Source organism: Mauremys reevesii, linkage group 1, assembly GCF_016161935.1.
Source record: "Mauremys reevesii isolate NIE-2019 linkage group 1, ASM1616193v1, whole genome shotgun sequence".
Lineage (NCBI taxonomy): Eukaryota > Metazoa > Chordata > Testudines > Geoemydidae > Mauremys > Mauremys reevesii.
The window spans coordinates 26,121,346-26,145,902 of NC_052623.1; the positions used below are offsets into that span (position 1 = coordinate 26,121,346).

Here is a 24,557-nt window from a genome sequence, read left to right on the forward strand (position 1 = left end):
ACAAATATTTCTCTGTAAAACGTCCTTGTGGAAAAAATCATCCATTTTCTTTCCCCAGTGTCGCTGCGTTGGGCAGCATGCAAGAGAGTGACACAGGCAGGTCAGGGAAGGAGAGAGTGCTAATCCCATGGATGAGAAGGGTGGGTTAGAGAAGTGGTGGGAAGCTCTGGGCTGACACTGATGAGCTGAAGAGGGAGAATGAGGAACATGGCCGGGGGATGGGGGTTGACTTTCTTAAGGAGAGGTCTCAGAGAGAGGGGGACAGACCACCTTTCAGTGGGGAGGGGAGAGGCAAAAGTGAAGAAGGGCGTAGTTCTCAGTGCTCAAGTGGTTTGCAGTGGCACTTCTTTAAGATAAGAAAGAGATATACATCTACAGAGTGCCTAGCACAATGGAACCCCAATCCTCAGTTCCTCTGGGAACTGCTATAACGTACATATTAAATCAATAATAACAGTACAGTCAGCTCTAACTGACCCCCTTGTCAGCAGAAGAGCCAAGGCATGAACAAGCCTGGATACTGAACTCTCTTCTCTCATCTAGACATGGTCCCTTCATGTCCGGGTTGGAGTACACTGATGAGGCAAGGGAGAGAAGCTGGCACTGTCTTTGGCTGCTCTGTTGGCTGCTTACCAAGCTCCCATCAGCAGCATTCAAATCACCGTAAAACACCCCAACAATATTTTGGATCCCTGGAAGGAGGAAGCAGAGGGTGGGAAAAGCTAAAGAGAAGGACTGGCTTTTCTATTGAATTGATGCCCAGGGGAAGAGAGATTCTCCATCACACCACGTCAGTGTAAGGCATTGCACAAGGATTCCTGCTTCTAGATGTTAACCCACCAAACTAAACCACACACCTGCTCCTGACTTCAATGGATTTTTGTCTATTCAGCAACTCTTTGGATCAGGCCACAAAAACAAGGTCAGCTGATCTCTATGAAGCAGTCTACATTAAGAAGAGGGAGCCGAACAATGTTTCCCATCCCCATCCAATGAGGCTCTGAATGTTGGCTGAATGCCTTTTTGGGCTGCAACACAGAGACACAGTTGGGGGAATGAAGAAACCACAGTCTTGAAAGTGAAGATGACTTTGTTTGGACTTTGATATCAACTGAGAAAGCTGGGCTTTTATTGTTGGTTCTGGTATTTAACATCTTGGGAAGGGGGCTCAGGTTTAGCAATTCAGTACTTTGCTAGTATTAAAGTTTGTAATATTCAACCACATTTTATGCCATTTATCATTAAATATCCATACTCCAGAAGCAGGTTTGGGGCATGATCATTATCAGGGGATCCCCTTGGGGGGTATAAATATATAGGAAGACGTGGTCCTTCCCTGAAGAGCTTACAATATTAGTCCCTGATCCTGCACTGAGCCCTACACCTAAACTCATTGCAGCACTGTGGCCTAAGACAACAAGCAGCATATGAGGGGAGGGACACAGTCAAATCTACTAAAACATGTACATACATGAAAACAGAATTACTACATGTAGCTTTCATTTTAAAGAAAGTAAATGCCAACCAACCTCCTCTGCTCCATAAACCGTAATTACTTTAGCACCATTTAATATCTCCGCTACCATATTTTTACTGATTTTTTAAAGGTCCATGAAAAATGAATGATCTAAAGTTGCTAATTGGAAAGTGGATGCTTTTATTTCATTACTTATTCCCTTCCTGAACCAATTCTAATTAACTGAGGGCTCAGTAGTGTACCTCGGACCTGTTCCCTCTGGTCTGGTAGACATAGATAGACAGATGGGGGAGCTCAAGGAAACAATGACACAGTGCTGGTCATCATGATGGGCAGCATTCTCAGTGCACCAGATACCTAACTGTACATAATTTTCTGTAGCATCATGGCAAAGGCGAGTTCTAAAAAGGGATCTAAAGGACAAAAAAAAGTAGTTTAACTTGAAGAACCTGGCTGAGAGTACTTTGCTTGTTCTCTATGCTTTTTTGCAATTGAAATCAGAGCATCAGGTGTTGAATTGCTGTAATTGTTATTTAAGACAGTATTTTATATTATTTAATGTGAGTTTTCCCTGTGCATGTGTAAACATTTTGTAATAACTGGAAATCCGTAATGAAAAAGCCTTGGGCCAACTCCTCAGCGGATATAAATTAGCATAGCTTTGCCGATGTAAGTGGAGCCATGCCACTTTTCACCAGCTGGAAACTGGCTTTTTTCCCTTTTCTATTTTATTTATTTATTTATTCCTAAACCTGGGCCAGCACCTGAATTCTGACTTGTTATCACACATACATAGTTTGTTGGGGACCAATTAGAGAGAGGAAACAGTCAGCTTTAAGAACTGCTAAAGAAGCCTCCAGAGTTCAGGGCATCCCAAGCAAACCAGTAGAAGAATTTCACACTTAACAATAATAAATAATGAGGGGATAACTTCTGAGGCAGGGATAGTCAAAGAAATCAAAGGGAATTAGGTGCCTGCATCCTACTGAAATTCAGTTGGGTATGGGTACCCAACTCCCTAAAACTCCTTTGAAAATCTCAGCAATAATGATTATGCATGTTGTTATATATAGCACCTAAAATATATAGGATCATTATGGAAGATGAGATGGCAAACTGAGGAAGGAGGAGCACACGTATAATCATAGAGGAACACAGCAGTAAGATATCACAAAGGGGAAAATATATGCATAAAAGAAAAGGATTTAGCAAGGACAAAGACACAGCTCTGTGGCACTTTATGGTGGACAAAGAGAGGTATGAAACCTCCATTGTAAATAAACAAGGACTGGTTAGAGAGGCAGGATCCAAATCAGCAGCGTTCAGGAGGCACCAGCTTCTTGCTTGAAGTACTAAGAGGGGTAGAATGATCGATAGTGTAGATTGATTAGGTCTCTCACTCACCATGTGTGGGCACATGTGTTATTGGATTTTCTAAACGTAGCAAAACTTCCATAAATGAAAAGTAAAACAAACAATCCATTAATTTCATATCCAGTGATAAATGCTAGGCAGAGAAAGCCTCCTCTACTGATCTCCTCCTCCAATCCAGACAAGGGCATTTTGTTTTCATTATTTTGACTAGTTTTACAACCCCACTCCAAGGATAATTCTTTTGCTTTCAAGCCCATCAGCATTTGTTTAATGAGATCAAAAGGCCCAATTCTGCCATCCTTACTCCATGAGTATTACCATTTCAATCAATGGGACTAGTTGTGCAGAAAAGTACTACTCAGCATGAGCAGTAGTAGCAAAATCAGCCTCAGACTGTATTTTATGGAATACTGAAAACTAAATTTAAACATACTCAGGAATCCTTTCACCTAACTACATTATTCGGATAAGCTTAACCATGAACTCACTGGTTATAACAACATATTTGTATTGAGGTAGCACCTAGGGAATCCAATCATAGACCAAGACTCTATTGCACTAGGCACCATACAAACAATACAAGAAGGCAGTTCCAAGGAACTTACAATCTGCATATGGATTGTTTCTGGGTAATTTGCACTGTAATGGAGGCACAGTCCTGAGCAAGGGGTGGTAAATTAGCTCAACCATCCATGCCAGCAGTAGTCTCAGGAAGCACAATGGAAGACAGAGCCAAAGCTCTACCTATTTTTGTACAACTGCTCCAGGAGACAGGGAGAGTGGTAACCTAAGGCTGGTAGCCTGAAGAGGGATGAAAGGGACAGTTCTCATTTCCCTATCTATTAATTAAATCCGTGGTTCACGCTGCATGCCATTGAAGATTTACACTGTACACTCCCAACCTGAAGCAAATACTCACCAGCAACTGCACACCGTACAACATAAACACTAACCCAGGAACCTATCCTTGCAACAAAGCCCGATGCCAGCTCTGTCCACATACCGTATTTATCGGCGTATAACACGCACAGGCGTATAACACGCACCTTCATTTTAAGGGGGAAATTTCAGGAAAAAAACTTAAATTTCAAATAAAGGACTTTGAAGCAAAATAAGGGTAGCTCAGAACTTGTTTTATTAATATTATTACCGTTCGCGGGGAGGGGGGCTCGGGCCGGGCCGCTGGGGTGGGGGACGGGGGCTCGGGCCGGGTCGGGCCACGCCGCTCGGGAGGGGGGCAGGGGCTAGGGCCGCTCGGGGGAGGGGGACGGGATCTCGGGCCGCTCGGGAGGGCCGGGGACTAAGGCCGCTCGGGGCTCGGGCCGGGCCGGGCCGCTCGGGAGGGGGCGGGGCTAGGCAGTGCTCCGCGGGTTAGGGCCGCTCGGGGACGGGACGGGTCTCGGGCCGCTCGGGAGGCGGGGCTAAGGCAGCTCGGGCCGGGCCGCTCGGGAGGGGCTAGGGCCGGGCCGCGCCGCCGGGAGGTGGGGGCTCGTGCAGGCCGGGGCTCGGGGCTAAGGCCCCGCCGCTGGGGAAGAGGGCGGGGCTCGGGCCGCTGGGGCTAGGCCGCGCTGCTCGGGAGTGGGGCAGGGGCTAGGGCGCCGCTCCGCGCCGCTGGGGGGGGGCGGCGCTTTTCTTTTCTGCCTGGGGCGGCAGAAATCCTAGAGCCGGCCCTGTTAAGGTTATATCGGCGTATAACACGCACACATCATTTGCCCCCTATTTTCAGGGGAAAAAAGTGCGTGTTATACGCCGATAAATACGGTATCTATTCAAGAGACACCATCATAGGACCTAACCACATCAGCCACACCATCAGGGGCTCGTTCACCTGCACATCTACCAACGTGATATATGCCATCATGTGCCAGCAATGCCCCTCTGCCATGTACATTGGCCAAACCAGACAGTCTCTACGCAAAAGAATAAATGGACACAAATCTGACATCAGGAATCATAACATTCAAAAACCAGTGGGAGAACACTTCAACCTCTCTGGTCACTCAGTAACAGACTTGAAGGTGGAAATTTTCCAACAAAAAAACTTCAAAAACAGACTCCAAAGAGAGACTGCTGAACTCGAATTAATATGCAAATTAGATACAATTAACTTAGGTTTAAACAGACACTGGGAATGGCTGGGTTATTACACTAATTCAATCTATTTTCCCATGTTAAGTTCTCCTCACACCTTCTATGGGTCATCTCGATTATCACTTCAAAGGATTTTTTTCTCCTGCTGATGATAGCTCATCTCAGTTGATTGGCCTCTGACAGTTGGCATGGCTACTTCCACCTTTTCATGTTCTCTATATGTATAAATATCTTCTGTCTGTGTGTTCCATTCTATGCATCCAAAGAAGTGAGCTGTAGCCCATGAAAGCTTATGCTGAAATAAATTTGTTAGTCTCTAAGGTGCCACAAGTACTCCTGATCTTTTTACTGTACAGTGGCTCTGTCCGTCTGTGTAGTTAGGTGTTTACACCACGCCATCAGAGTGGTATCTGAGCACCAATATTCTGAGGTATTATTACAGCAGGGGCTACAGCAACAACCATAGTTAAGCTTGCAAAAAGGATTTATTTGCTCTCCCTGAGTTTCTTACACACAATATTTCAAAATTTTCTCCTCCTAAGCTGAAATTTTGTAGGTTTGGTCTCTGTCTGCTGGTGATGTCCCCCCTCCGCCCCCCCGAATGTTTGAGCAAAATTTATTCAGATGTTTTTTGAGATCAAAGCGAATAAAAATAACCAATCATCAAAAAAACCCACACTTACTCCATTTGGAAAAAAAAAAAAGTTGCAGCCTCGGCAGGGGTTTTTTGAATAAAGCTTTAGTCGATAAGGAAAAACAAAATTTTACAATGACAACTGTATTAGGCTGCCCATCTAGCCCAGTATCCTGTCTTCCAACAAAAACAACGAGGAGTCCTTGAGGCACCTCAGAGACTAACAAATTTATTTATTTAGTCTCTAAGGTGCCACAAGGACTCCTCAATGTTTTTGCTGATACAGACTAACATGGCTACCACTCTGAAACCTGTCTTCCAACAGCAGCCATTGCCAGATGCTTCAGAGGGAATCAATAGAATGGCAATTATCGAGTGATCCATCCCTGTCATCCAGTCCCAGCTTCTGGCAGCAAGAGGTTTAGGGACCCCTGGATCATGGGGTTGCATCCCTGCCTATTTTGGTTAATAGCCATTGATGGACCTATCCTTCATGAATTTATCTACTTCTTTTTTGAACCCTGCTGTAATTCTGGCCTTCATAACATGCCCTGGCAATGAATCCCGCAGGTTGACTGTATATTGTGTGAAGTAATGCACTGTGTTGATTTTAAACCTGTTTCTTATTAATTTAATTAGGTGATCCCTGGTTCTTGGGTTTTGAGAAGGGATAAATAACACTTCCCTGTTCACTTTCTCCACACAACAAAAATGATTAGGGGTATAAAATGGCTTCCATATGAGGAGAGAGTAATAAAATTGGGACTTTTCTGCTTGGAAAAGGGACAACTAAGTTGGGCTATGATAGAGGTCTATAAAATCATGACTGGTGTGAAGAAAGTACATAAGGAAGTGTTATTTACTCCTCCTCATAACACATTAATTAGGGGTCACCAAATGAAATAAATAGGCAGCAGGTTTAAAACAAACAAAAGGAAGTATTTCTTCGAACAATGAACAGTCAACCTGTGGAATTCTTTGACAGAGGATGTTGTGAAGGCCAAGACTATAACAAGGTTAAAAAAAGAACTAGATAAATTCATGGGGGATAGGTCCATCAATGGCTATTACTGAGGATGAGCAGGGATGGTGTCCCTAGTGCTGTTTGCCAGAAGCTGGGAATGGGTGACAGGGAATGGGTTATTTGAGGATTACCTGTTCTGGTCATTCCCTCTGGGGGAGCTGGCATTGGCCACTGTTGGAAGACAGGATACTGGGTTAGATGGACCTTTCATCTGACCCAGCATGGTCGTTCTTATGTTCATTCATGATTGTATAGACCTCTATCATATTCTCCTTATTCATCTCTTTCTTAAACTGAACAATCTCAGCCTTTTTAATCTCTCCTCGTATCAATGCCCCGAATCATCTTTGTTGCCCTTCTCTATCCCTTTTCCAATTCTAGTATACCTTTTTTGAGACAGAGTGACCAGAACTCCATGCGGTATTCAAGCTGTGGGCATACCATGGATTTATATAGTGGCATTTTATTACCTATCCCTTTCCTAATGGATCTTAAGATTCTATTAGCTTGGATTGGATTGCAGGTTTTGTTAGTCTTTTTACTTGTTTGTATTTATAGAATTCAGCTACATTTACATGCTCACCCTCAGAGAGAGAAACAATCAATCCAAATCACTCTCCTCTCATTAGGGGACCAATCCAAAGCCCATTAAATCACTAAAAACTCCCATTGACTACACTGAGTTTTGGATCAGGCTTATCCAAGTGCCTGAAGCATGGTCATGCTTACTATTTCCTCTGCTGGTTTGAATCCTGCTCTCTAACTATTCCTTTGTAGTTTCTGGTGGACGCTTTTTCATTTTCCCTCTTCATCCATTATGATGCCATTTCTCTTCTGGATCACTATGACAAAGTGCAAGAAATTGGAGTGCTACCTTCCTGGTTGTCTTTTTCTTACATTTTCAGACTGTAGAGGTCCCCTTCTTCCTGTCTGTTGAGCCATGGTTCTACAATGGAGGTCAATAAAAGAGTCACATATACTTGACCTTCCATCCTAGTAATGGCAGAAGCCACTTGTTTTGCTTGATATGAGGGGATTGTACACAGGTGCAACACAGGCAGAATTTGGCACACTCACAGATTTAATAGATGTGTTATTTATTTTCCATAGGCAACAACAGTGCTATTTTTCTATAATGCACTGCATGGAAAAATTATCCCCAAATTATCCCCAGATGAGAGGTAAGTGATACATTCACAGAGATAAACAACAGAGGGGTGAAGCAGGGGAGAAATAGTAAGTAGGACTTAAAAGTCTTGTCTGTACTTTGACACCAGAACAAAATAATTAGAAAGAATGTTTCCTCCACATGCTTAAATTTGCATACTGCTGTAAATTACACATTACAGATGTAAACTGGATTAACATCCAATTTCCTCTCTCAGGATCCCAGGAAAGATGCAAAATTTTCTCAATTAATTCATTATTTTAATAACCCTTGGATTTAAGGGTGACTTACTTTTCCAGTCAGTCAATGTTGCCTGTGTCCAATGCCTTTAAACGTGTTTCCCAGCAACAGTACAAGGAATTCAGACTTTATCCTGAAGCTTAGAGATGTTCATTCAAAATCCACAAGGAAGATTTATAAAACCAGCTGCTGTTTCTGCAGCACTCTCCTTAAATTGATGTTGACATCACTCTTACCACCAATCAATTCGACAACAAACAGCTAATGATTGGCTTTTACAAACCACAGTGCTAAACTCTAAAATGTTTTACGATAGCAATATGCTGCCCTTTTCATTACATTACTCTTACATATGCCTTTCTTGGAGCACTTTTATTTTGAAGCATATGTAAGAGTTACACATACACAGTTTTCAGTGATGTAACAGTTGTGACCTTCAAATCTCTGAAATACTTTACGAGACATTTTTTAAAGGATCTGCTATTGCAGGAAAAGAATGGATCAGTTGTTTGTTACCACGAACTCAATTTCCCATAAGCATTTTGGGTACCATCAAAAACTCTGACAATTAATCTGAGAAAATTCATCCAGATGTGCTCAGGTTTGAAATCTAAAAAGCAACCCAAAACCATCTGTTAAAATTTCCATTGAACACTTTCCAGTTGGGGTACTAATCTAACGTCTCAGCTATAATGCAGATGTAGGTTTGGTTTTCAAACCGAAAGCACAAAAAGCAAACAGATCAGGACTGGAGAATTCAGCCACACTACACAGCATCCTGGATGGCAAAGTCAACAAACTCTTTAGGGCTTTAAGGGGCAGCACTTTAAAGAAAGTGGATCCAAAGGTTATAGCACTAGCTCGGGACTTGAGAGATCTAGGTTCATGTATACCCCAGTCCCATTGGAACACCCTCGGCCTTCCAGTGCATCAATCACTTTGCCTCTCCTCTGCATCCTTCCCTGTAAGTCACTTCTTCCATTTTGTCTTTCAATACTAAACTCATTTCCAGGAATGTCTGTACCCACACTCTCATGTAATTATTTATCCTTTTATTGAATGTCTCTGTATTTGACTGCAAACTCTGTGCAGGGAAAATGCCTCTCCCCTCCCCACTGAAAGGTGGTCTGTCCCCCTCTCTCTGAGACCTCTCCTTAAGAAAATGCCTTGAGCTTTGTAAAGCATGTTGTACACCTATAGCATAATATGAATATAATAACAACAACCACCTAGGCTATATACCAGAACTCACTGTTTGCATGCCCCATGGTAACATTCATTGAAACTTCTCTTTCCATCTCATGTGGATAGCCTATTATTTAGGGAATGTAAAATATCTAGTGATTAAACTATATCTAATGGAGATAAAAGATATCTCTTCAAAAGTCTGTTTCTCTCAAGTGGAGACCCTAAAGAACTTGCTTCTCCACTGTTATTGTTCATGGGGGTTTATTTTTCCCTGATTACACTGAACATAGTCTTATCTTCTTTTTCTGCAATCCCTCCCCCTCCATTTGATATACAAAATAAAATCTGGTACCTCCACCTGCCATTATTCTCCCAGAAACTTTCAAGTCGCGATAAAACTGCATTACCCATGTAGGACACATGCTTTATTTGTAAAATATTGGTCTCCAAGGAAGATTTACTATATATCATATTAGATACTGAACATTAAGCAATTTCAGGGTTTACCTTAGTTTACTACCTTGATGTTCCACATCATAACTGATGTTATGTTCACTATTTAAAAAGGTAGCATTTGGCAACAGTCATTGCATTATGGAATCTGAGATGCCATGGGATTTCCATATTCACAGAACAGGTATCTCACGTACCACTACATGTTAACTTTTGGAAAATGTCGTTCTTTTAAATAATGCCTAAATAGATTAATTCTGGCACACTGATGACTGAGAAGCAGATTCATAGATTACAGATTATTCCTAGAATAGTCAAGGAGCTAATAGTGGAGGTATCTGAGCCTCTAGCTATTATCTTTGGAAAATCATGGGAGACAGGAGAGATTCCAGAAGACTGGAAAAGGGCAAATATAGTGCCCATCTATAAAAAGGGAAATAAAAACAACCCAGGAAACTACAGACCGGTTAGTTTAACTTCTGTGCCAGGGAAGATAATGGAGCAAGTAATTAAGGAAATCATCTGCAAATACTTGGAGGGTGGTAAGGTGATAGGGACTAGCCAGCATGGATTTGTAAAGAACAAATCACGTCAAACAAATCTGATAGCTTTCTTTGATAGGATAACGAGTCTTGTGAATAAGGGAGAAGCGGTGGATGTGGTATACCTACACTTTAGTAAGGTATTTGATACGGTCTCGCATGATATTCTTATCAATGAACTAGGCAAATACAACTTAGATGGGGCTACTATAAGGTAGGTGCATAACTGGCTGGATAACTGTACTCAGAGATCAGAGATGTAGCCGTGTTAGTCTGGATCTGTAAAAGCAGCAAAGAGTCCTGTGGCACCTTATAGACTGACAGACATATTGGAGCATGAGCGTTTGTGGGTGAATACCCACTTCATCAGATGCATGGACGAAAGTTCATGCTCCAATACATCTGTTAGTCTATAAGGTGCCACAGGACTCTTTGCTGCTTGTACTCAGAGAGTAGTTATTAATGGCTCCCAATCCTGCTGGAAAGGTATAATAAGTGGGATTCCGCAGGGGTCTGTTTTGGGAACAGCTCTGTTCAGTATCTTCATCAACGACTTAGATATTGGCATATAAAGTACGCTTATTAAGTTTGGAGATGATACCAAACTGGGAGGGATTGCAACTGCTTTAGAGGATAGGGTCATAATTCAAAATGATCTGGACAAATTGGAGAAATGGTCTGAGGTAAACAGGATGAAGTTTAACAAAGACAAATGCAAAGTGCTCCACTTAGCAAGACACAATCAGTTTCACACATACAGAATGGGAAGAGACTGTCTAGGAAGGAGTACGGCAGAAAGGGATCTAGAGGTTATAGTGGGCCACAAGCTAAATATGAGTCAACAGTGTAACGCTGTTGCAAAAAAAGCAAACATAATTCTGGGATGCATTAACAGGTGTGTTGTGATCAAGACATGAGAAGTCATTCTTCCGCTCTACTCTGCTCTGGTTAGGCCTCAGCTGGAGTATTGTGTCCAGTTCTGAGCAGTGCACTTCAAGAAAGATGTGGAGAAATTGGATAGGGTCCAGAGAAGAGCAACAAGAATGATTAAAGGTCTGGAGAACATGACCTATGAAGGAAGGCTGAAAGAATTGGGTTTGTTTAGTTTGGAAAAGAGAAGACTGAGAGGGGACATGATAGCAGTTTTCAGGTATCTAAAAGGATGTCATAAGGAAGAGGGAGAAAACTTGTTCACCTTAGCCTCTAAGGATAGAACAAGAAGCAATGGGCTTAAACTGCAGCAGGGGAGGTTTAGGTTGGACATTAGGAAAAAGTTCCTAACTGTCAGGGTGGTTAAACACTGGAATAAATTGCCTACGGAGGTTGTGAAGTCTCCGCCTCTGGAGATATTTAAGAGTAGGTTAGATGAATGTCTATCCGGGATTGTCTAGACAGTATTTGGTCCTGCCATGAGGCAGGGGACTGGACTCGACGACCTCTCGAGGTCCCTTCCACTGCTAGAATCTATGAATCTATGAAACCAGAAAGGACCATCTAGTTTGATCATCTAGTTTAACCTTCCAACTAGTTTAACCCTAGGGCCCTACCAAATTTACAGTCCATTTTGGTCAATTTCATGGTCTTAGGATTTTAAAAATAACAAATACCATGATTTCAGTTATTTAAATCTGAATTTTCATGGTGTTGTAATTGTAAGGATCCTACCCGAACAAGGAGTTGTGGGGGGTCACAAGGTTATTGTAAGGGGACTGCAGAACTGATGCTTTTACTTCTGTGCTGGTGGTGGCGGCGCTACCTTCAATGCTGGCTGGCCTGAGGGTGGCAGCTGCTGGCCGGGAGCCCAGCTCTGAAGGCAGAACTGCCAGCATCAGCAGCGCAGAAGGATGGCATTATATGGTATTGCCACCCACACTTCTGCGCTGCTGCTGGCGGAGTGCTGCCTTCAGATCTGGTTGCCTGGTCAAGAGGAGCCACCCTCCGACCGCCCAGATCTGAAGCCCCTCCCACCCCCCGCAACCTCTTTTTGGGTCAGGACCCCCAGTTTGAGAAATGCTGGTCTCCTGCCGTGAAATCTGTATAATGTAGGGTAAAAGCAAACACAAAAGACCAGATTTCACAGTCCGTGACATATTTTTCATGGCTGTGAATTTGGTAGGGCCCTATGCATAACACAGGCAATTGGACTCCCTTGAATTAATTTCTCTTTGAACTGGAGTGTGTTATTTTTGAAAAACATCCAATCTTGATTTTAAAATTTACAGTGATGGAGAATCCACCACACTCTCAGTAAGTTGTTCCAATGCTTAAGTCATCATCACTGTTAAAAATTTGTACCTGATTTCTAGTCTAAACCTGTCAAATTTCTACTTCCCATTATTGGATCTTCTTACACTTTTCTCTATTGAACAGAAGGGCCTTCTATTATCAATTTTATGATCTCCACTTAAGCACTTATAGAGTGTGAACATGTCACTCCTTACATTTGTCTTTGACAAGCTAAATAGATTGAGGTCCTTGAATCTTTCACCATAAGGCATGTTGTATCATTTTCCGACTATCAGTGAAAATTTTATGTTTTTGTTAAGGTTATTGATGAAAATATTAAATAAGGCCAAGAATTCATCCCTACAGGACCCCAATAGAAACACCAGCTCAATCATGATTCCCCATTTACAATTACATTTTGAGACCTATCAGTTGGCCACTATTTAACCCATTTAATGTGTGCACTGTTGATTTTATATCATTCTAGTTTTTTAATGAAAATGTGGCATTCTACATCAAACTTGTAATCTAATTTTTAAAAAAAAAGATATCAAATTAATTTGATAGGATCTATTTTCCATACATCTGTGCTGACTGGCATTAATTATATCCCATTTGCACTTTTAAAATATTGGAATGTTAGCTTTCTTCCAGTCTTCTGGAACTTCCCCAGGGTTCCAAGACTTCTTAAAAATTGATGGTAACGATCCAGAAAATTCCTTCGCCTGCTCTTTTAAAAATCCTGCATGCAAGTAAAGCCAAGATCCTGATCAATTGTGGTAATTAAAGATCCAATTGGATCTTGCACAAAATAGTAGTATTAGCCTCCATATCCTCACTAAATTCAAATTTAACTGATTTCCTTCCACCTGGCTAGATTTGCCTTGTAGTTCCAACTGGATATTGGTCTTCTTCAGTCCTTGTCTATGTTAGAGCTAACATTGTCAGAGGTGAACTGGTGATAACAACAAAGACATTGGAGAGGAAAGCCAAATCAGCTGGGAGAAAGAATTTAATCAGAAAAATTTAAATGGCAACTGGGACTGGTTTAGGAACACATTAATAGATGCCCAAAAAAAGCCATAATTCCATAACTAAGGAAGGAGGCCATATTGGTTAAAAACAACTGGTATGGAGGGGAAGTGAAAGCAAATATAAAAAAATATAACAAATGATAGAGTGGAGAATCTGATAGTATATTAATCAGAAGCTAGTAATTGTAGAAAATTGATATGGGAAGCAAAACCAGGCAAGGGAGAGATATGGAAAATAAGTTGTTCTTTTAAGTTTATTAGGACCAAAAAGAATCCTAAATGGTACTTGTCCATTATTAGATAGAAATGGTAGAATTGACAATAATAATGTAGAAAAAGCAGAAGTGTTCAAAACATTTGTCTGTTCTGTATTAGTTGGGAAGACATGATATAGTCATACCATAGGACAGCACTCTTTTCCTTCCATTAGTTTCTTAGGAGAATGGTAAACAGGAACTACTAAAGTAAGACATTTTTAAATCAGTAGGTCCAGATAACTTGCATCCAAGAGTTTTAAAAGAGCTGACTGAGGGGATCACTGGGCCATTAATGTTGATTCTCAGTAAGTCTTGGAACACCAGAAAAGTTCCAGAAGACTGGAAGAAAGCTAATCTTGTGCCAATATTTTTCAAGTGTAAATGCAATGATCCAAGTAATTATAGGCCTGTCAGTCTGACATTGATCATGGGCAAGATGAGTGAATGGCTGACACAGGACTCAATAAAGAATTAGGGAAGGGAAATAAAATTAATGCCAATAAGCATGGAAAATGGATCTTGTCAAACTTACTTGATATCATTTTTTTTTTAAGAGATGGCAAGTTTGGTTGATAAAGGTAATATTATTGATGCAATAAACTTAGACTTATGTAAGGCATGTGACTTGATATCACCTGACAATTTGATTAAAAAACTAGAAAGCCATAAAATTAACATGGCACATATTTAATGGATGAAAAGCTGGCTAAGTGAGAGGTCTCAACATATAACTATAAACAAAGAATCATCATCATGCATGTGTTTTAATTGGGGTCCTGCAGGGATTGATTCTTGGCCCCCATCGCCCCTCCTTCTCTCGCTTACTCTCACCTTGAAAGACAAATACAATATTTCAAGGATACTTTTAGAAAGGTCAGCCTAGAAAATGGCCATCCTTGCTTAGAATGAGAGTAATCTATAGTATTAGTAAATTAATGTTTTTCTTTCCTTAGTATTATATTATGCACTGATGTCTATTGGGGAGCCAAGTGAATTCTGTACACAAAGCTTCTAAGAATAATGCTCCTCAATAAGTCTTACTTAATTTTTGTAAGGTTCTTCCTCGTCCTACCAAAAAGAAGTTCCTAAAGATGCATCTTGTTGAACAGTCAGGATCCCAGGCATCAAAAGGAATGCATTCCTTTGTTATTTCTTCTTATCAAAGCATTCCCTGGCAGTAATGCTGCAGTAGCTTTTTTAGAACTAGTAAATTCATTTGGGAACATACAATGCCTAGTTATAAAGACTGGTGCTTTCATCTCCATTTAGTACTGGCTAGTACTGTTGGCTTTAAAATGTTATTGGGCAGGCCACTCCATATTTGCCTGAGAGATGCCCTTGGATTCCTTCCTGTTTATCAGCTTCTTATATAGATGTAGAAGAGCAGAACTGAGTGGAGTCTGATGCTCATATATTACTTTCTGAATAATGGACAAGTATCAGGGGGTTCTGGGAACACTATCGTGTCCACATTAAGCTCTGATACCTCGGCCTTGAGCCGATGAACTAATCTGAATGGGTGGACCTTTAGACCAATAATGACCTTCACTGGGGCTAAACATGGGAGCAGAAGTCTACCTCCATGGATCAGCTTGCAGGATTAGGTCAAATTCCAAGGCAATCCCCACTTAAAAAGGTGTTCTAATTATTTTGAAGATTAAAATGAGCTGCTATACATTTAAAACATTCCTTTTGAAAACTGGATACTCTGTGTCAGTCAAAGCATTCATGTGCTTATCAGCCATAGAAATGCCAATAAATCAAGTCTTCTATTCTGAAAAATTACATCCCAAGTAAAGGCAATTTTCCTGTGAAAAAAACAGAGTGGAGGAATTACTCACTACTTCTAGCACACATATATGGAGATATACCTATCCCATAAAACTGGAAGGGACCCTGAAAGGTCATTGAGTCCAGCCCCCTGCCTTCACTAGCAGGACTGAGTACTGATTTTGCCCCAGATCCCTAAGTTGCCCCCTCAAGGATTGAACTCACAACCCTGGGTTTAGTAGGCCAATGCTCAAACCACTGAGCTATCCCTCCCCCATGTCCCTCCTGAAATACTTATTATTTGGTTTATACTAGAGGGTGACTGAGTCAGGGAATAAGGAAGAGAGAATGAGTACAATCATCTGAAAAATGTCAATTTAAATTTGAATAAAACAGAAAGAGATGGAAAATTCCAGTGTAGGACTCCAAGCAGCCCATAGGCATCTGTAAGTTACATGAAACAACTTTTGTGTAAGAGATACCTCAAGGTTTCAGAATTATAGAGATAAACTTCAAGTAGACATAAACTTGAATAATATTTTTCACTGTACTAAGCACAGACAGGTTTTCCTTTGATATTACAAACAAAAACATTATTTTTCTCCATTTCATTTTCTTTACTGGTGACTATTTATTATGACCAGTGTATGGAGAATTTTCATGCTACTTTTGAGTTTTACTCTTCTGTCACCTTCACAGTGCTGTCTGGGGTATTGATAGACTATGTAATCCTCTTCCACAAATTTCTTTGTACAAACCCCTCTGCGAGACTTCAGTGCAGCAAGAGAATTGTGCTAAGTGAGTCATTGCACAAGTACTTCTGTATTTTGCACCTCTCAGAATGAGATGGCCTAGTATGCTTAGTGACTCAACTCCGGTGAGTTAAGAGTGGCCCTAGTAGCAGAGATAATGAAGGGCATCATTTTTTAGGTATCAGAAGTAGCAGCTGTTAGAGCAGGGGAATGGAAATCATGATTTCCAGGTTCTACTCTCAGCTCTGCTCCTGACTTTCTGACAGACTATGGCCAGGTCACAACCTCTACACGCCTCCTTAAACCCATCTATAAAATGGGTATAATACTTAAGCTATCACTAAGAGTCATTGTGAAGCTGTGTGTGTTATTGTTTGCGAACAACTTTGAGGTCCCTGGATTACAGGTGTTGCAGACATGCAAAGTACCTATTCCTACATAACTTTCTGCACATGAGACTGAAACAATCCATGATCTTTAATTTAAAATTATTTATCAGGCAGATTCCTCCAAACAAACAGGTTTCTTCCAGTTTGCAGCAGCCTTGAAAACGTCAAAAGGATTAATAAAATACTAAAATACCTTAGCACTTTTACTGACCTGATATACTATTTTAATATAGAGAAATGTTTACAGTGATTTTAAAATCTCAGCACTAGTCTCTGGAGACCAGTTTCCCACATAAAAATAAACTCCTTTCTATACCCTACCCCCCAATCTACTATAGCACAGCTCATCCTCAGCATAAATATCCCCCACTATTTCAGTCAGACTAGCTGACTCACTAAATTTCACCCACAAAAAATACAGATGCCGCTATATACAATTTATGCAAGTTATTAAAAGTACTGAGGATATTTAGGTCATAAAAATAGATGAACAAGCAGTAATTCACAGCATTAAAAAAATCTGTTGCCCTAGAGAGCTCTAAAACCTCAAATGTGAACTAAAATGTAGGTTTTTCTAACATGACATATTAACTTGTGTATATGTGGGAGGGGACACTCACATCTCTAGGTAGTGACTGAGATAGTGCCCCTCAAAGGAGTTGTTTAAGTGACATGCTGCTGGATAGCAGTGATAAATCCAAGGAGCTACAGCATTCTCACTTGGCACAGCTGTTGTCCATGCAGAGTCGTTAAGGCGTTTAGATTTAAATGCAAGCCTTTAAAGTAACAATATGAAAATAAAGATTTCTTTGGCAGCTGCTGAGAGGTAGCTAAATATGAGATTTTTTTTTTCAGGTTTTTTTCCCCCCAATCCTCAAGTGGCTATAAAATCTTAACTGTTAAAATGTTTTTCCTAGCAGTCCCTTGGCACTTGCCTTTTTCTCCTTACCCAACAATGCTGGGTTTTTGTTTTTTAGACAGAGAGGGCCCTGGAGTCCTCTAACCACCAAGTTTGGGAAAGAATGCAACCACTTCTCAGCTGTAAAGATGCTAAAATACCGGCCAAGTCTTCTTTGTAAGGAGATACTAGATGAAAAGCCATAAGCTTAGGATTTGCCATGCATTGCACAAACTTCGCCCATCTGGAAGGACTCGTACTGAAGCTGTCTATATTATGCCTATTCTGGGAAGGAATCCATTCATGCAGTTGGTCAGGAGTCCTGGGTTCTGCTCCGAGCTCTGTTACAGCTTTGCAGTATGACTTTGGACAAGTTATCTAATCTCCTCCTCACCTCACTCCCAATTCATTAAATGCTAACAACAATAGCGCTATCAATAATCTATTTCATACGTCAAGAGGGATTTGAGGCTTACTCCAAGCCAGTATTTAGCCTCCCATGCCAACAATCCGAAATGAGACCAGAATGTGGAACAATTCAGTGTCAAACTCCAGATGTTGTATGTGGAGCAAGAAAGCAAATAGACCAATGGCCAGAACCCCCTTTCTTCTCTGCAGTAGCTCCACCTGTCATGCCCCAAGCTATTCCACCTTTCAGCACTTACATTCCAAAGTGATAAGTGCTCTAGAAATATCCAGAGTTAGCTAGACAGACTCCCAGAGAAGATACCTCACTCCAACAAACAATTCTTTCAGTGTGACAGCTGCTGCCTCACAGGATAAGAATGAAGAGCAAGATTTTCAAGTGACTAGTTACTGTGGGTGCCCAGCTTGAGACTGGACTTGGATGGATGTTCAGAACTTTTTTGCAAGCCAGGCCTTTTCAAGGTGTCTCAAGTTTGGCAACTAAAAACCGAGGCATCCAAAATCACTAGTCACATCTGAAAATCTTGGCCAGACTATCTTAGTGTCATGGTAGTGGGGCTGGCAGGAAGCCCTGAATAGCAGGTTCCTTCAGCTTCTCGTCCCACCAGTACGCTTCCTCTGTGAGGTGCAGTTGTTACTGGGAAGGCAGTTGACCTCCATAGTACCTAAGACTGTGGCAAGGACCAGTAATACCATAAAACAAGGTAAGAAGAAAGGCGGTGCAGAAAGCCTTCTTAAAAACCTCTTGTATCCTCTCTCTCTCTCTCAAGGGAGTATGGGTATCCCTTAGGTAAACTGTATTGCAGGCTGATTGCACTTGCACAAATAAGACTGGATTAGCATTTTATTTTCTTTAGCTGACGGTTCAGTTCCACACACAGATAATGCTCATTCTTGTGTAGGCAAGCTGTGCAGGGCCACTCTCTCTCTTTTGTAAAACACCCTTAGGTCACTACCCTGCCACAAGTCAGCAGGCAGGAAGGACTGGGTTTGTTTATTACATTAACTGTAGTCTGAGTTTGCCAAGAATAGATACCATTTGCTTTCACTAAGGAAGCATGTTAGGCCAGGTAAAGAAGCGGCATTTAAAAAAAAGCACCCAATCAGAAAGCTGCAAAAGCAGGTGGTCTCCACAACAACAATGCACTCAAAGAAACACAGAGAGAACAACAGTGTGCATTGTGCAGAGCAACATGACTACTTGGGGACACTAATTTTAGAAGTTTTTTTTTAAAACCATTATGTTTTGTGAGACCACTCTAATGTCAATAATCAGGTATGGACTTATGCACCCCGCACTTCTCAAAGGAGTCCAGTGCACACTGTTTTACAGTACGAGCTTTGTAAAGATCTGATGGTCTCTATCTTGAAAACCCATTTCTACCATTCTAGCTGTTCCTTGATAACTCCCTCAAGGCTGACATTTACTTGCTGTGAGCTGTAGAGGGGTGCATCCTCCCCATTGCAACACCTTCTGACCCCTTCTCAAAATTGAAGTCATAACATACTGCTGCCTGAACAAAACACAAATATGGCTGGTGTCTAGAGGCTTTAAAAAAAAAACCCAAAAAGCAAACAAAAAAAACCAAAAACACCACCTTAGACTTCGACCCTCACTTTCCAGACATAGCTCCCAGCTGACACCACATAAATACAAGAAAGACTCCTGCCAAAATCTAGACTGTAAATACAACTTTTACTTTAGCATCTCATATGAGCTACACAAACTAGATAGGATTCTGTGCACTGTACAATGGAAAACATTCCAATTTCTATTGTTCTTCAATACTCTATGGAATGCATTTGGAAACTTCCTGGCTTTCACCAGGGAAGTCAGTGCTGAAAACAACATCATTAAATGAAGGTATCCTATCCCTGCACCTGTTGGACACAGGAGAGAGAAAAACACAGACCTCAGGTAGGCTCCTTACTACATCAGAAGCAGATAAGAATGAATTTGCAGTTGTCCCTTTTTATATAGGGCCGATTGTTTGTGAATCTTTTACCCTAAAATGTACTTAAGTTCAAAAGGTTCAACCTCTAGTTGACTATGTGACCCTGGCAGACCATGTGCCAGCTCATGCCAGAGACAAAGGCCAATCAATTGTGTATTACTATAGCTCAAAGTGATTGTTAAATGTATAAGAATGTTTGGTGTTTAAACTTAATGAAAACTAGTGGGATGTTACTTGCATTGTTTTCACTTATCTGTATCCTGTTATAATGTACTAGCAAACATTTACATTGTGTGTACCCCTGTAACTAAATAACCTATTCAATGAGAAAGAAGCTTGGTGGAATGCAAATGAAGAACTTTAAGAGAAAAGTGCTAATTTCAAAGCAAGTGATCATTGTGTGTGATGGGAGGTCAAAGACTCCAAATGCATTCCTCACTCCGTCATCAAAGGAAAAGCCATGTGGGTAGTGACGCTGTCAGTTTGTTTTCTGTGAGAAGAAGCGATGAGTGTGGATTCAAGGAAGGATACTGCATCTCCAGACTATTTGAACTCTTACAGGGAAGTGTATCTAATGCAAAGCGGAGATTCCCAGAGACAACCTGGGCACGCTGAAAAGACTTTTGAGAAACTGGCAGTTTATTACATCACTGCCACCATTTGGCATTACAAACTGTGGCTCATCTGTGCATCTATTTTGTCTGCTTTAACCCCTCAATAACTCTCATTTCCTTTTCTTAGCTAATAAACCTTTAGTTAGTTTACTCTAGAATTAACTACCAGCCTTGTCTCTGGTGTAATATCTAGAGTACCAACTGATCTAGAGCAAGTGAAAGGTCTCTTGGGACTGGGAACAACCTGATGTGATGTGACTTTTGCTATCAGTTTCCCTTTACCACAAAGCCCAGTTTGTCTGGGTGGCAAGATAAACTGGAGCATCTAAGGGGACTGTCTGTGACTCTATAGTAAGACTGGTGTAGTGATCCAGGAGTTCACATTTGTTATTGGCTTGGTGAAATCTAATTATAGAACACACCACCAGCTTGGGCTGTCTGCCCTGTTTTCTGACAGTCTGCCCTGAGGTAAGCACTCCAGACGGCATGACACACTAGACACCTGAATTCTGGGGAGCTCTGCAAATCCAGCCGTGTCCAGGTTCCTCCACCAATAATGCCCACATTGCCTCGGAGCCTGAAAATAAGAACCAAAACCATTTTCTGCTGAAACATGAATGCTGACTTCCGGAAGTGCTACTGAAATACATATTATACAGTTTCTTATAATTAAGTGAGGCAGATTTTCAACTTCTCTGTTGAGGAAGTCAAGTTACAGATACTAAATAGAACACAGCAGAATGATCTGACAAAGGTCTCTCTTCTAATGGATTTTTTCCATAAAAATATTTTCTTGATGGAAAATACAGTTTCTGCAAAATCCCAAATTTCCACTGGAAAACTTTGAATTTCCCAACAGTTTTTGATTTTCCATCAAGAAAATCGAAACAAAATATTTAAATGAGGCCAATCCAAATCAAAATGTTATTGTTCATTGAACTACATCAAAATGTTTCATTTCAGTGAGGCTCAACATTGAACTGTATCCACCTGAACTGCTGTAGCGCCTCATGGGAGTTATATTTCAGGTGCATCATGAACTCATTCTTCTCTGTGGGCTGGGTTCCCTGGCTGGACGACCCGTCCCAAAATGCACCACAGTCTTCCCTTTGGTTGAACCATTCTGGGACATCATGAGAGAGAAAGAGAACTTCCAGGCAGCACCATGACACTCAAAGAGACACATTTCAATGTTGTATCAAGAAAAAAATGAAATATTTCAATATTTCCAATTTTTCCCCCAAATTTTAAGCTCCACAAAAAAACTAGCTAATTTAACTTCTCATACTGACTTGGGATGAAAACAAAATGTCAAAATATTGGAATATCCTACAGGATGGGAATACCATTTTTTAAAAACTAACTCTACTAGTAACTAAGTGAATGTATATTTTTTTAGTAAACCCATAAAATGGACCAACTAAAATGGGGGAAAATGAAGTTCTCAACTCAAACCCTGAACTGGCCATGAACTATTTTAAAGGTTTATCTAAAAACTCCCTGCCTCTCTCCAATCCTCTTCAAGGTCCCTTTCTGATATTTGCTGCTATGCTAGCAAAATCCATCATTGTTTCCTCAGCAGGTCTGACATTCATTGCCTTATCAGTTACCAGTCCATGGCTACACTTTCAAATTTGCAGCGCTGCAGCAGGGCGTGAAAACACACCCTCTCCAGCGCTGCAAATTGCGGCGCTGCAAAGCGCCAGTGTGGTCAAAGCCCCAGCGCTGGAAGCGCGGCTCCCAGCGCTGTACGTTATTCCCCACAGGGAGGTGGAGTACGGACAGCACTGGGAGAGCTCTCTCCCAGCGCTGGTGCTTTGACTACACTTAGGCTTTGGCTACACTTGCACTTCAAAGTGCTACCGTGGCAGCGCTTTGAAGCGCTAAAGTGTAGCCATAGCCTGGGGAAAATCCTATTGTTCAGAAACCTGGGACAAACAGAAGTGCTGTCTAGGCTAATACAAGTGTCAGGTTTTCTGCCAGGCAGCTGAGGGTGGGTTGAGTGATGTTAGGCACTGTCTTACTGATTTACCAGGTAGAAGGGGAGGGCAGCTGAAGAGGATATGGAGCAAATAGCTCAGCTGCTTAAGGAATAGCAGCCGGGCCAGCTCTACTGTTTTTGCCGCCCCAAGCTGCGCATCGAATTGCCGCTGCAGACAGCTGTCTTCAGCCAGAAGACAGAAGCTGTGCCGCTGACAGATGAACACAGAAGCTGCCGCCAAATTGCCGCCGCCGCAGAAACGCGCATGCCGCCCTAGCGGTGCACAGACTTCCCCCATCATCCACGGCGGCGATTCGGTGCACTGCTTGGGGGGCAAAAACACACGGATTGCCGCCCCTTGCAGATTGCCGCCCCAAGCACCTGCTTGGAATGCTGGTGCCTGGAGCCAGCCCTGGATAGCAGTGAGGTAGGGGCTAAGCATAAGAACATAAGAACATAAGAAAGGCCGTACCGGGTCAGACCAAAGGTCCATCTAGCCCAGTATCTGTCTACTGACAGTGGCCAATGCCAGGTGCCCCTGAGGGAGTGAACCTAACAGGCAATGATCAAGTGATCTCTCTCCTGCCATCCATCTCCATCCTCTGACGAACAGAGGCTAGGGACACCATTCTTACCCATCCTGGCTAATAGCCATTTATGGACTTAGCCACCATGAATTTATCCAGTCCCCTTGTAAACATTGTTATAGTCCTAGCCTTCACAACCTCCTCAGGTAAGGAGTTCCACAAGTTGACTGTGCGCTGCGTGAAGAAGAACTTCCTTTTATTTGTTTTAAACCTGCTGCCTATTAATTTCATTTGGTGACCCCTAGTTCTTGTATTATGGGAATAAGTAAATAACTTTTCCTTATCCACTTTCTCAACATCACTCATGATTTTATATACCTCTATCATGTCCCCCCTTAGTCTCCTCTTTTCCAAACTGAAGAGTCCTAGCCTCTTTAATCTTTCCTCATATGGGACCCTCTCTAAACCCCTAATCATTTTAGTTGCTCTTTTCTGAACCTTTTCTAGTGCTAGAATATCTTTTTGAGGTGAGGAGACCACATCTGTACACAGTATTTGAGATGTGGGCGTACCATGGATTTATATAAGGGCAATAATATATTCTCAGTCTTATTCTCTATCCCCTTTTAATGATTCCTAACATCCTGTTTGCTTTTTGACCACCTCTGCACACTGCGTGACATCTTCAGAGAACTATCCACGATAACTCCAAGATCTTTTTCCTGACTCGTTGTAGCTAAATTAGCCCCCATCATGTTGTATGTATAGTTGGGGTTATTTTTTCCAATGTGCATTACTTTACATTTATCCACATTAAATTTCATTTGCCATTTTGTTGCCCAATCACTTAGTTTTGTGAGATCTTTTTGAAGTTCTTCACAATCTGCTTTGGTCTTAACTATCTTGAGTAGTTTAGTATCATCTGCAAACTTTGCCACCTCACTGTTTACCCCTTTCTCCAGATCATTTATGAATAAATTGAATAGGATTGGTCCTAGGACTGACCCTTGGGGAACACCACTAGTTACCCCTCTCCATTCTGAGAATTTACCATTAATTCCTACCCTTTGTTCCCTGTCCTTTAACCAGTTCTCAATCCATGAAAGGACCTTTCCTTTTATCCCATGACAGCTTAATTTACGTAAGAGCCTTTGGTGAGGGACCTTGTCAAAGGCTTTCTGGAAATCTAAGTACACTATGTCCACCGGATCCCCCTTGTCCACATGTTTGTTGACCCCTTCAAAGAACTCTAATAGATTAGTAAGACACGATTTCCCTTTACAGAAACCATGTTGACTATTGCTCAAGAGTTTATGTTTTTCTATGTGTCTGACAATTTTATTCTTTACTATTGTTTCAACTAATTTGCCCGGTACCGACGTTAGACTTACCGGTCTGTAATTGCCAGGATCACCCCTAAAGCCCTTTTTAAATATTGGCGTTACATTAGCTAACTTCCAGTCATTGGGTACCAAAGCCGATTTAAAGGACAGGTTAAAAACCTTGGTTAATAGTTCCGCAACTTCACATTTGAGTT

The 24,557-nt window shown here is 41.5% G+C and overlaps 1 protein-coding gene across 9 annotated transcripts in view; it reads right to left on the reverse strand.

Moving 5' to 3' along the window:
- Window positions 1–24,557, reverse strand: part of DLG2 (discs large MAGUK scaffold protein 2) — a 1,428,123-nt gene that overhangs the window by 465,270 nt on the left and 938,296 nt on the right. Inside the window, exons 1-2 of one of the 9 annotated variants that reach the window (XM_039519929.1) lie at window positions 21,015–21,024; window positions 7,498–7,546 (exon numbers count right to left, since the gene is read on the reverse strand). The exons of 7 other annotated variants lie outside the window; for them this stretch is intronic. In XM_039519929.1, coding sequence (XP_039375863.1) covers window positions 7,498–7,542 — 45 coding nt within the window. In that variant the 5' untranslated portion in view covers window positions 7,543–7,546; window positions 21,015–21,024. Of the gene's footprint in view, window positions 1–7,497; window positions 7,547–21,014; window positions 21,025–24,557 lie in introns of those variants that run through there. One more of the 9 variants, XM_039519927.1, reaches the window with a different exon arrangement.